Consider the following 13,126-nt stretch of genomic DNA (forward strand, 5'->3'; position numbering starts at 1 on the left):
ACTACAAAAAGTTTTTACACCATACACCCAGCCCACATGAATCAAGGGAATCTTTCCTGATTATTTACATTCAGAAAAGCAGATTTCATATAGATAAATTAAATCACCCTTACCTTTCACGTATGCAGACAGAATTTATTGCTAGGAGTCCTGTGCAATTCCCCACAGCACACTGCTGCTCTGGATATGAAGCAAACAAACACAGCCTGATCCATTTGCAAGGACTCAGAGCTGGCTGAGTCTTGGTTTGCCCAAGCACCATGGGTGCTAGCCAGATCATATGCTTCATGTGAAACTAGAGAACTAAATGAGTCTGTCATGCCCTAACTAGCACTTTATGACAAATTTATTTTGGCAAGAATGTATAGTGCAGTATTGTGTCAGACTTGCTGAGCCTTGTATATTCTGTATCTGTCTTGGTGATGGACGTATTTTCACAGTATCCCATGTACAAGAGTGTCTAATGAAAAACAACATACGAAAATTAACTCAAATTTTGTTTCACCATGTGATCTTTAGAAGCCTGTAGTTAAAAAGGATTATGTCAAGAAAAATAGAAACTATAATCTCTGAGGTCTTTACTCTGAGACTGGCTGTCAGCACTGCAACTTTTCAGTCATTAATTGCAGTGGCTGAATGTAGAATCAATTGGATTTAAGCTCTTTAGTTGGGTTTAAGCTGAGATCAGAGACACGGGACAAAAGTTGACTCTCTCAGACTTGTTCTGGAGTTGAGGGACTGTTGTATGTTTTATTCCACTGGCATCAGAAAACACAAAAGCTGACCCAAACGTTTTCTGTGGTGGCTCCCACCTCCCCCTCTCTCCTGGCACTCTTGTCACAGCCTGCTCTGGGACTGTCAAAACGCTTGATGAAAAATGCTAACTAGCTGACTTGGAGCACGTGCAAACTGGTTACTGTCTGTAGAGCTGAGCACCTGTTATGGTTTTATGATTTTTGTTATATTATTAACAGCACCCAAGCCTGTCATTGTCACAGACCTCTATTTCAAAGATGGAAAAATGCATGGATGTAGGTGTAGGTGTAGGTGTAGGTGCAGATGTGGAGAGCAGGGTAAGGGAAACTAAAGCAATGAGGCTTAGCTCTTCTGTCCCTAGGTCCATTTGAACTCTCTGGCCAACTACCATCCCTTCAACTAAAATCTAATGCAATATAAACCCTGTTTCTTAGAAAAATGCAGAAATAATTGAAGTTGCTCTGGCCTTACATGTTAGTGACATATTTCAATATAATTACATAATGGTACAATTCTTGTTAGTCTCAAACTAATGAAGTACAATTTTAGTCATAATTCTCTTAGCAGGAAAGGCTAGAAGTGTCTTCAGCTACCTGAGGATCTATAAGAAGAAGGTTTGGGTCACCAGAGGTAACCTTCCACCTAGAGGTGTGGATGATGATCAGCTCTCACTTAAGAATGCAGTTAAACATCTGCAGTCTTTCTAGAGAATAGCCAGCTAATTTTATCTCTGAAATTCTGTGTATGAAACACATTCTTGTCGTTACATGGCAACGTAAAGTCAACAAGCAATCCTTTCTAAAACAAATCCTTAGAACTATTTGTGAAAAAAAGAACCATGGAAGAGTGCCATATTAAAAAAACCCAGCATTTGCAAATAGCTATCACAGTCTGTAATGTTGTAGCATGTTTTTCAAATCTATATTTTAGGACATGCATGCTAATATCAGTCTGCTGGTCTTAGAAAGATACTATTAAATAGCCATCATCCTGTCGTCTACATTGTAGGTTATGTGGATTGTAAAACAAGTTATACGAGAGATCATGAAACTATAGAACCTCAAAGGAACCACTGTATTTTTCCTGGTAAGCAGAAAAGTTTCTTTAACTTATAAGACACTCCTTTCGCCCTTCAGTAATGTCTAAAGCATAATTAACGAACTGCTTTGAGTCTAGACATTTCTAACTTTAAAGAACTAATAAAATATTACTTACCAATTTTCCTCTAGACTAAAAATGAAAATACACCATTCAATTTACCACTGATTTTTATAACCTTCTGCACTCCTCCTCTCCTAGCTGGTGTATGGATCCCCTTTCTCCCTGGATCACATGAAAGTGTTCTATTAATGTGAATTGGCTTCTGTTTGAGAACACTATGCTGGACAGCTATGAAGTGTAAGGAATCTGACCCAGGGATCTGCAGGGCTGTGACACATCAGTTCTTTACAGGAGTTCTCAGTTGCTGGTTGAGAATATCACACGATGGGCCCTGTACATGGCGTGCAGTCTGCTGTCCTTGTTGATGTTGGTAAAACTTTTGCCTAAGGCAGCGAGACAAGCTCTGTGATACAGCATTGTAACTGGAATTCTCCCCTCTGGCATCCACTCTGATACTAACTACCAAGTGTCAGGCCGTCCCTCCACCCAACTAACTCAGTAAGTTGGGAAAACTGTTCACCACTAACACATGCAGCCACAGCATGGCTAGAAGTGAGAGCTGCCTCAAGGAAAACATTGCAAGTCAGCCCTGCTCCGTGTATTTCCTGAGGAATGCTTTGCTGGAGTTCAGAACAAACATTCCAAGTCTGGGAATGCTACGAGAGTACCTGGCAGAAGAAATGTCTCCTGCCACTGTTCCATTCTTCATCCCTTTGCCAGTGTTTAGTCTTCTCTCATCCACACACTCGGTAAAGAGGGAAAGCAGCCTGCCTCTTCTCACTGTGGGTAAGATGGATCTCCCAGCCCACTTGTCTGAATGCAGTAGCTGAAGAATGCTGAACAATAGGGTTTTATTTTGCTCCAGAGGAAGCAAGTCTGACCTATTTTACACACAACTAGAAAGAACATTACCTTTGTGATTCTTTTAGGAAAAATATGTGCCACTGCAGTGTAGGTGACTTAACTACAAAATCCCACACCAAGTGCAGGAGAGAAAAGAACAATGAGGAAACCCACAGCAATCACTGAAATTACTTTAAGTAGAACACATCTTCAGTTGCATAGCAGCTCTGAAAAATTGTCCCTTGGAATACATTATTTCAGACAGGAAAAACCTATTCCTTTCTTTGTAGATTAAGTTACGTGCCTTTAACCACATGTAATAAAAACATAATGAATTCAGCACCAAGTGTGAAGAAATGACTGAGTTGTTAGCATAAAGCCAATCACAGAAGCACTTAGATTTAACTCCATTGTTTGCATAGCGTTGGCAATGTCTGAAAAGTGCTAACTGCCAGAGACTGCCATAAGGAAAAGGGAATTCCTGTGGGTTCCCTGGGAATAGAGAAATTACTGCTGTATCAGAAGTCCAGTGTCCAAATAACTGCATGCAGTTATGCACAATGTTGTGGTCACAGATCCACAGAGCACTAACTGGTTTTTCTTTGTTGTTGTTGCATTTGATTTTCATTCCTTTGTTCCCCCATCAGAAATGCACTGGCCAGACCTCCAAGGCAGCAGCAGTCTGGCTAATCTCTACTCTGAAGCACACTGATGTATGTATATATTTCATGATCCTGCTTCCTGAGTTCTTTATTTTTTTAATTTTTGTTTTTAAATAAATTACTCTCTGAGTATAATGAGAAAGTAGAAGGTGTTGGGACATTTTAGTCTGGGCCAAGCATGGCTCTCACGTGCTAATGGAGCAACACTGTCAACCTTTCACATAATGAAACATTCCAAATCAGCAAAGAGTTCCTGATGCCAAAAAGGGTATGAATCATCAGGGTGTTATGCTATTGTACCCAATGAATAAAAGGCCGCGCTCGTCTGAGCACTGAGAAAGGCCAGCTGTGGATTCCAAGACAGCAAGCATCATCTTCTGAAACACAAGAGCGGTGGCTGGACACAACGCATTGCCTCTGCCAGGCGCTGAGCCTTGCACCTGACACTGCTTCACCTCCCACTCTGCTCAGCGCTTTCTTTTGACTCCACCACGCAGTCCTTGGCACGGGGAATGCTTCTTGCTATTTCTGCCTGCGTTCTGTGTCGCACAACGGGCCCGGTCGCCATTTGTTTCCCAGAAGGGTATTACCAACCATCAGTTAGTGGCACGGCTGTACACATCAGGCCGTGTGCGGGTCCCCACACCGCGGCTGCGCCCTCTCCCGGTGCTCCCGCGGGGCCGCGCGCTTCGGGCGGAATTTGTTGGAAATAACCGGATTATTAGGGCAGTGAACGGACCCGGGACGACCGGGAGGGCCGCGAGCCCCGTCCGGCACCACCGACCCCGGGCTTCAGGCCCCGCTATCCCGGCGCTCCGGCCCCGCCCCGGCTGAGGGCGGCCCGGCCCCGCCCGCTTCTACGGCGGCCGCAGCGATGGCGGAGTCGGATGGGAGCGGCGATTTCTTTTCCCCGCGCGGCTCCGGCTCTGCCCGCAGCCGCCTCTCGCTGCCGTCCGCTTCTCGTAACGGCGCCATGTCGCAGCGCAGGCGGCGGCGGCGGCGGCTCTCGGGCGGACTGGGCCGTCCGCCGGCATCCGAGAAGGGAAGCGAGGAGGATGAAGAAGAGGAGGAGGAGGAGGAGGATGGAGAGGAGACGGAGCGCGAGAGGCCGCGACCGCCAGGGAGCTCCGAGGGCGGCGGGGATGAGCGCAGCAGGAGGATGATCCGCAACCAGTACCGGGAGCTCATCTGCAGCGTGCAGCGTGAGCGGGGGCTGCGGGGAGCGGAGCGCGTACCGCTGTCTGCCCGGGCCTTGAGTTAGGCCGGGGAGACGCGGAGGAGCTCCTGCCCCTCTGCTCTGCGCTGGGACGGCTCTCCTGCAGTCCTCAGTGCGCGGAGGAGCGGGCAGAAGTGACCCGAGGGGTGCGACCCATCCCTGCGAGGACAGGCTGAGCTGTGTGGGGAAGAGGAGGCTCTGGGCAGAGCTGAGTGCGGCCTGACTGTGCCCGAAGGGCTGTGAGAAGGGAGGGGGCAGAGGTTTTTAGCAAGATGTGCTGTGACAGGGCAAGGGGAAAAGGCTTTTAACTGAAATATAACGGGATATAATGAAGGAGGTATTTAGGGTAAGGGCGGTGAGGCGGTGCCCGGCCCTGCAGACACGATCAGGGATGGGGCTCTGAGCATCTCTGATCGGGGCTGTGCATTGCAGGGGGTTGGAACAGTTGGCCTTTAAGGGGCCCTTCCGACTGAATGATTCTGTGAACGGCTCTCCAGGTCTGTGCCTGTGTTTCTGCTTCTTCTGCACCGTGTTGCTTTTTCTCATCTAGTAAGCAGTGCCAAACTTAGCAGGATCTTCAGCTGAGTGTTTCCCGCGGGCTGAATGCGTAGAGCTGCTATAAAGGAATACAGCATGGGCCAGACTGTGCTTAGTTAAGAAAAACAACAGTCCTGGCTGTGCCAGTGCATTGAGCTCATTCCTGAAAGAATGTGAGTGATTCAGAACTGCATGTCTGAAAGCCTTGTTAAATCATATGTGTACTTTACTTAAAAGTAACTGTGTTTGACCTGGTGACGTTCAGAAATCACCAGGCATAGATTTTTTTGTTTTGTTTGCTTTTATCCATTTCTTTCCTGAAAGTCCTTAATATAAATGTGTGAGTGGCACAAAACCCCAATGTCATTAAGATGTGGGCTGTGAATAAGACAGTTCTGATTGAGGTGTGTATGTATTGATACTTAAATATTTAAGTAAATTAGGTTTTTATCTGTGTCCTTCCTCCTAGAAAATCGTGAGGATATGCTGAGTTCCAAAAGCAACAGGCTGACAGAAGCTTTGGAGGAAGCCAATCAACTCTTCAGTGGAGGTAACAAATTCTGTAGTCCTTGTCAGAGTTGATTGCTTGATGGCTGGTCAGGTGTGAGGAGATGATGCTCTTGTAAACAAAAATAGGGGCAAGAGAATGAAGCTGATGTCCAAGTAATCTATCAGAAATATGAAAACGTAACGTGAAGTTGAAGAGGAATTATTTAAATAAGGTGTTATGAGAAGAAAATCTAATTACACTGTTTGCTTGCACTTAGAAATGCTTCTTTATCTTGATGCTGTAGGACAAGTGGTACAGAAAAGATGTTATTGTAGATGGATTTGTTTCACTGGGAGGGAAAAAAACCTCAAATGTACCAATGAAAAATGCATTTTGTTCCACAAGGTAATGTGTCAGTTCTCTGTGCTTGCCCTTGTTCAAGTCATCCTCTCCTTTTCCCTTATTTAATGCAAATGTAAGTATTATAGAAGTAATTGCATTAGAGGTCTTTACAATAAAATGGTTTCCAAAGCTCCGTACCAAGGATCTTCTGTATGCTAAATTTTGATTTTGGCAGTTGTGTGTTACTAACATTCAGTCTTTTTCTTCTGTAACAGTTTCCCGTGCACGAGAGGCTGCACTGGATGCCCAGTTTCTTGTCTTGGCATCAAATCTAGGAAAGGAGAAAGCCAACGAGCTGCGCTCAGAGATCACAACATTTGATTCACTAACATTTGCAGAAGATGTGGTAAGTTCCAGGCTTAGGCTTTCCCTACTTTTAGTAGAATCATAAAGGAACAGCCTCAGGTTGTCAGGCAGCACCTTCTGGTTAGTTTTGTTAATTGTTTTGAACCATGTGTTCAGCACTTCCAATTTGTGTAGATGGAAGATCTTAACTTGCAAATGTAGCTATTGCCCCCTCTGCCATTGCTGTATTGCTGCTACTTTATCAGTGCATGTTTTTAAGGTGGTCTTGAATGCTGTTTTTGTCAGACAGTGTTCTCTCATTTGACAGTAAGCAGTTTCTTTAGTCTAGTGCTTTGTGTTTTTGGAGAGTTCTCAAGGTTCAGCGTGTATTCACCTGGCTTTTAGATATGTCAGGTTCCTCTGTTTTTGCTGTGGCTGGATGGAATAGTGGCTTCGTGATTCCATTGAAGCAGACTCTTTCCCACCCAGTTTTCAGTATCTTTTTTAGAGCTACTTCCTGGGGAGGGATTGGTGGATGCAAAGTTGAGCCAAATAAGTTACGTGATATTTGAGAAGCTCCTTCCTGGAGGTACGTGGTGTCCAGAAACTGAGATCTAATGCAAAATGCTTTGCTGCTCCATACGTAATTTAGACACTGTTAAATATTGGTTTTGTTTGCCCACAGCTATCTTTTTCATTGTGTTAAAATGCTGTGTTTACTGGGAACAAAAACAATATGTGTAAATCTACCACATTAGTTCCTTACAGAAATCAGCAAGTCTTTTATCAGTGCAACTATTGAAACAGTGGGGCTCTTAGTCACTATTAGCTGAAAACTTGGCTGTAGCTTATGGGGAATTGTTGCTGTAGTTAGTGGGGTGATGGCTGGTGTCAGCTCTTGTTCTTGATTTCATTGACTGGACAAGCATTACACTCCATCTTCATCCTCTAGTAATTAGAGGACAGAAACTCCAGTGACTTGTCCAGGAGGGAAAGCAATGAAAAACATAAAGGCTGTGTGTATTCTTCATTGTCTGCTGTCATTTGTATTATAAGAAAGAGAAGTTTGTTGAAGGTGGAAAAAGACATTTCTTTGGATTTAGTAAAGTGTTTGGGAATGCCAGATTGGTTCATATTTGAAAGCTTAAGATCCCTTGAAGTGAGGCTCTGTTTTCTTACAGTCCATACCATGGTTTTTCCATGCAGTGGTTTGAAGAACTACAGGTCGTCTCTGTATGAAATCAATTCATTACAAGACATCAATTTTCGATTTTGTCATCTAGTGTAGATGAAAATCTCTGATGTTAAATCCTCTGTTTAGATCTAGCGTGACTCTTGCCTGTGTAAATTACAAGTCTGTGCTTTTTCTGTGATTGTATCTTCAGGAAAGTCAGATTTCTTTCACTATACAGTGATGTGAAGTGCTAATTTAGCAGCAGGCACTGTAATACAGGCTTTCATCACTGATCTGTCTACTAATCTTTCTTGATGGGAATTTTCATTACAGTTTTCTTTTTCCTTTTGTAGCTAACATTCATGGGTATAAATCGCACAGAAATAGATGGAAACAACAGTGATTCTGAAAACATGTCAGGTGGCTATTTACCTAGTAAAGCCTGGTATAAGCTGGGAGAAGAAGCAGAGAAGTACTTCAGGAGAGCACCTTCTTTTCACTACATGTAAGTTTACTGCAACGTAAGCTAACAGCCCTCGGTGGTGTTAGTTCTGATTAATTACCTTTAGTGCCCTGGGCTTGAGTAGAGTTTAATCTCAAGTCAACAAGAGCTTCTCTGTGGCCCGTGTTTGGTTTTTTTTTTTGTGCTACAGTGAACACCTTGTCTCCTAAATATGTCAGTATTTATTTGTTTCACATTTGACTTGGATACGGAAATAATATCATTTGTGTCTAGCAGGGGTAGCATTGTATTCATGATTCACGTTTCAGACCAAAACCAAAAGGTGCAGATGATCTTCTTCCCTCTGAATACTGACTCTTTCTTTACCTTTCCCTCCTTTTACAAGCTGTAGGCAGAAGTGCAAATTGAAGAACGTTTTCTTTTTTTCGCAGACATCTACAGACCCTGATGGACTCTTTCTATATCTTTTACATGATTACAGTATTAGATTGAAGTGACTAACAGCACTTGTCACATCTGTGTTAACGTTGTCTTAGGATCTTGCTTTTTAGCTCTGCATTCAGAAGAAACCACCTGATCACTGGCAAGTGGCCGTGTGTGGGATCAGGATCATCTCTCTTCCTATGCTTCAGCAATTTTAGTAGGACCCTCAGTAGGGTCCTGACACCTAGTTGCCTGGCTTATACAGATAACACTTCCATTTAATTCTCTTGTAAAATCTCCTACAGCAGCTGGATGCAATTCCATTAAATTATCAGTAATGGAGTTGATAGGATGTTATTCAGTTATCTATGCTTTTATGCTTCTTCCACCCCTCCCCTGAAATAAGCATCACTGTATTTGTAAGAAATCTTCTGAGTATGATGATTAGGTCATACAGTATCTGATAGTTGATGTTGGACAGCTAATTGAGATTTCGGGTTTGTGCAAACTTTTAAGCAAGAAGTCAAGAAGTGCCAAGTATACAATTTTCCAGTTGTTTTTATGATGAGACAAAATGACTGTAAGACTTTTTTCCTTTCATTGGTTGCATTTTGATGTCTTAAGTAGCAGTGGGCTTCCTGTGGTGGCAGAATGTGAATGTTATGAAAGTTTTATTTCAAATATTTAAAATGTAGTCCTCATTTTCAGTAAATAACTACTTCTTCCTGAGTCCGTCTGGTTTTTAGCTGAGATCTAAATTATGAATTGTTTTCCCCATGTCATCTTTTTTGTACGTGTTATTTTTATTCTGACTAGGTTGGGATCTTTCAAGTCTGAACCTCCTGTACCCAGGCAGCGGATTGAGAGGCAGAGAAAGGCTCCAGGAGGGGAAGAAAAACGGGCAATGCCTGCTCAGGTCTGTACACTGCTATCTTTATTAATGCTTTATTATAACAGAATAATTTCCAGGGGCATGTGGATCTTTGTTATTGTGTTGTTATTGTATTTTAACTCCAAACTGTATAGTACTAAAAGATTCAGACTTGAATATTCATGCCTGCTAATTTGTTTCGTGTGGACTATGGTATTTCATTAATAGAGCAGAATGAAGTAGGATGTAGGGACTGTTTATTTTCATTTTCCATGCTAGTTTCTAGTTGGTTTTTTTTTTTTGTTGTTGTTGATGTGAAAGATTTGCTGCCAAGAGTGGTCTTTCAAACACATTTTATAAATAAAATAAAAATTTTCTCTAATGAGTGACTGACAGATCTTCCAAAATCATAAAAAGATCTGTGGAGTTTGTGTGGCATTGCTGCTTATGGAGGTGTCAAGTGCCCACTTACATGCACAGAACTGTGTCAAAATACAGCAGAGAGTGATGTTGGGTTTATTTTTTTGCTCAGAGAGAAAGATCGTAATATATATCTCATGAATAGTGAGAATTTCCAGCTTACTGAGGTTTTGCAGGTCTGATGATACATTATCTGTTCAAATTAACTTATTTGCTCTGACTCTGGCTTTGAAAAGGAAGGCTGAAAATGTATCAGCTGAAAGGTCACTGTCTATTGTACGATGGGGACTCATTCCTAAAGCACTTAAGTTGTCACATGCTTGTAGAAGTGTCTGTAACTGTATATGTTATGAGTTCATAAAAGGTCAAATTTATATTCTTGTTTTATAACAGTTAAAAAAAATGGAGGAATCTCATCAGGAAGCTACAGCAAAAGAAGTAGAGAGGATCTTGAGATTGTTACAGACTCATTTTAGAAATGATCGTAAGTATGACTCAGTTTAGCTTTTATTAATTAAGAGTACTTATTCTTGAGTTATCTTCCACAGTTGAGAGCTGTTAAACTATAGAAGAAAATGAGGTCAAGTTGGGAAGCAGAAATGTTTATTCTGAAGGTCGTGTAGTGGCTATATATTCTTTATGAGATCTTATCAGTTGAGGTTTCATTTAGTCCCTTCCAACCTCAACTTTTCTTTGACCTCTGGAGGTCATCTGGTCCAGCCCCCATGCTGCTGCAAAGCCACCCAGAGCTGGTTGCCCAGGACCACATCCAGCTGTTGAATGTCTCCAAGGAGGGAGATGCCACATGATAGCAAAGTCAGTTTAAACTATTGATTTTTTTAAGAGAGAAATCAAACAGTGATGTACCTAAAAATTGATATGGACAGATGTGTGCATATGTGGGCCAGAAGATGGAATGAAATACTCTGTGGAAACTTTTTCCCATGTGCATGCAGTTGTGATGTCAGCCTTGTATCTAAGTCTCTGTAAACACTGACTTTGCTTTTAAAGTGAGAAGTGATGTTAATTTGGGTGTCATCTGGTGGTTGCTGTGTTTAACTAAACCTTTTTGACGTTGCCAGCTTGTACCCCCATTTTCTTCTTTGATCTTGTGGTTGATCCCAACTCCTTTGCGCGTACTGTGGAAAACATCTTCCACGTGTCCTTCATCCTAAGGGTAAGGCAAGACAAGTTCTTGAAATCCAGCTTTAGATGCTTGAGTTATGTGGGAACTTCGCTTTGTTGTTTTTGTTTTGTGTGATATTGAAATAATAGGATTTAAATGTTAGAGTTCCTGGTTGGCTTTCCACAAACGTTTCTTTTGGAAACTGAAAATAAAAGAAAATGGACCATTTCTGTGCTAGATTTTTCTTGCTTTTCAGCCAGTTTCACAAAGGTGAAATGTTCACTATTAATATTTTCAAAGAAGAGTTCCAGCATACACATGTTAGTATAGAAGAACCACTACATGTCAGTTTAATATTTACTGTGCTCTCCTTTCTAAGTGCTGGAATTCCTATTTCTTGCTAATTAGGATTACTTATGTATATTTTTGTGTATGATGATGTAATGTTAGTGACTATTTAGATGCATCAGTGCATTGTCTTTAGGTCTAACATCTGAAATCCTACTGTGTTTTTAGGATGGCTTAGCAAGATTAAAGCTGGATGATGATAAATTGCCAGTAATAGGTACGTATGTCTAGCTGTAAAAAAAACAACAAAAAAAACTGTTTTTATTGTCAGAACGTTGAAAAGTAGCTCTGTCTGAATGTGTTCACAAAGCTTTACTGATGGGTAGCTGAAAGAGCAGAGATTTGGTTATAAGCAGTTTCAATGAATGGAACTGAAGGCATGAAGAGATTTATATGAGTTATTAAAAAGTTTGAGACTCTTTAAATGTAGAATTACAGAAAACCTCTGTTATTGTGATTTACACAAATTACGACAATAAAAGGTTACCTTCCAAGTGATATTTCAATCAATAAATATATGAATACTGCTGTGTTTTGAGGAAAAAGATATATTTTTCTCTTGTTTATTCAAGTTGAGAAGTGCTACAACTTTAAAACAGTTGTGCATAGGCTAGCATTTCCTTTTCAAGGTATCCAGTTCTCATTCTCACAGCAAATCAATGGGATTAAGACTTGGTGGGAAATAATGAAACACTCAGACCCTCATGGGAATCTGGAGAAAGTAAGTTTCTAAACTTTAAAGTGGTAAGACTAGAGAAATTTCCTAAGCAGCATATAATTCAGGCTGCTGTTAGAGAGGAATTTAGTGGAGTATGTATTAGTGATATTGATCTTTGTGAAGCTTTTGGATGCTGCCTTTATAACTGTAAAGATAATGAAAATGCAATATTTTGAACAGAGCCTGTACAGAATGTTGAAGAGAGAAATAATGACCACAGTGCTCAAGCCCGGAGCCAAGTTGTCATTTCCCTGAGCCATGAAGAGTGGAGGGTATAACACTTTAACTGATTCATTTCTTTTCCCCAAAGTGTGAGTGAGCTGTGCCAGAGTGTGAGAGAGCTATGTCCTCAGATGAGAATGAATGTTCGTGTAGGTATTGCTGCATTTAATTTTATAGAAGCAAGAACGACCACAAATCTGGTGGAGTATTTTTCCCCACAAGAAAATGAGGAAGTGTAATGGCAGTTTGATCTTTAAATCATGAAGCCCTGTCAGTTTAAGTGCTTTTGACTTCAATGGCTTGCTTTTATCTTGTGAGGACTGCGTAATCACACTTATTTCCCCTTATATATGATACTTGCTTCTAGAGAGGAAGTATGTTTTCTTCACTGTTTGCTATTTTTGACTAAAAAGTTTCCAAGCAGTTAATTTTTTCCTATCAGAATGTGCAGAACAGACATCTGAAATAGTGCTTTAGTATGAGAAAACTTGATTCACACCTAGTGGTAACTACAGGAGCTGAACTATTTAAATACAACTGCAACTGATATGCTCTTCTGTCACTTCTAACTAGGAAATTGTAGAAACATATGAAATAACAGAACCTATGATCAGCCCTCCTAACAGCAATGAAGATGAGATGGAGACAGCTTAATTTTTCAAGTAAGTTCTCTGAATACATCAAACTAAAGATACAGTGCGTGAGTTACTTATGCACGTGGAGGAATTGCAGAGAAATAGCTGTGATGATGCTTGTAGAAGCACTACAAGCTGGGTAATGGTGCAGCATCCTGGCTTTCTGTATTCCTGATCTTTTCCTGGGTCATCTAGTCTTCTAAATGGTAATTAACTGACAAATTTTTTGTATTTGTTGGTAGTTCACTTGTGAGGTGTTTTATTGTGTTACGTTCCTGAAACGTTAAGCTGTGAAGAATCACATTGTAGCTTCTGTGATTTTTCTGGTAACTTACTGACAGTTGAGCTGGTTGAGAGTAGCCTAAAGAAGGGCT

The 13,126-nt window shown here is 41.4% G+C and overlaps 1 protein-coding gene across 1 annotated transcript; it reads left to right on the forward strand.

Annotated features, from left to right (window-relative positions):
- Positions 1-4,296: 4,296 nt before the first annotated feature.
- On the forward strand, positions 4,297-12,846 carry NSMCE4A (NSE4 homolog A, SMC5-SMC6 complex component). The gene is made up of 10 exons (XM_065746407.1): positions 4,297-4,624; positions 5,645-5,725; positions 6,283-6,413; positions 7,880-8,031; positions 9,229-9,328; positions 10,097-10,187; positions 10,786-10,880; positions 11,346-11,394; positions 12,076-12,167; positions 12,691-12,846. Exons 1-10 carry the CDS (start codon positions 4,297-4,299, stop codon positions 12,769-12,771), a joined length of 1,200 nt encoding a protein of 399 aa, XP_065602479.1. The 3' UTR covers positions 12,772-12,846.
- Positions 12,847-13,126: the final 280 nt, after the last annotated feature.

This window comes from Cyrtonyx montezumae, unplaced genomic scaffold (genome assembly GCF_038088225.1).
Source record: "Cyrtonyx montezumae isolate F1298 unplaced genomic scaffold, pur_monq_1.0 scaffold_4, whole genome shotgun sequence".
Taxonomy (NCBI): Eukaryota; Metazoa; Chordata; class Aves; order Galliformes; family Odontophoridae; genus Cyrtonyx; species Cyrtonyx montezumae.

What these genes read in the sequence shown, in the direction of transcription:
- NSMCE4A (XM_065746407.1), top strand. Translation starts at nt 4,297, where the DNA reads ATGGCGGAGTCGGATGGGAGCGGCGATTTCTTTTCCCCGCGCGGCTCC. An exon ending in GCACCTTCTTTTCACTACAT is followed by an intron (nt 8,032 to 9,228) that starts GTAAGTTTACTG and finishes TATTCTGACTAG; the next exon opens with GTTGGGATCTTTCAAGTCTG. An exon ending in TGATAAATTGCCAGTAATAG is followed by an intron (nt 11,395 to 12,075) that starts GTACGTATGTCT and finishes TATTTTGAACAG; the next exon opens with AGCCTGTACAGAATGTTGAA.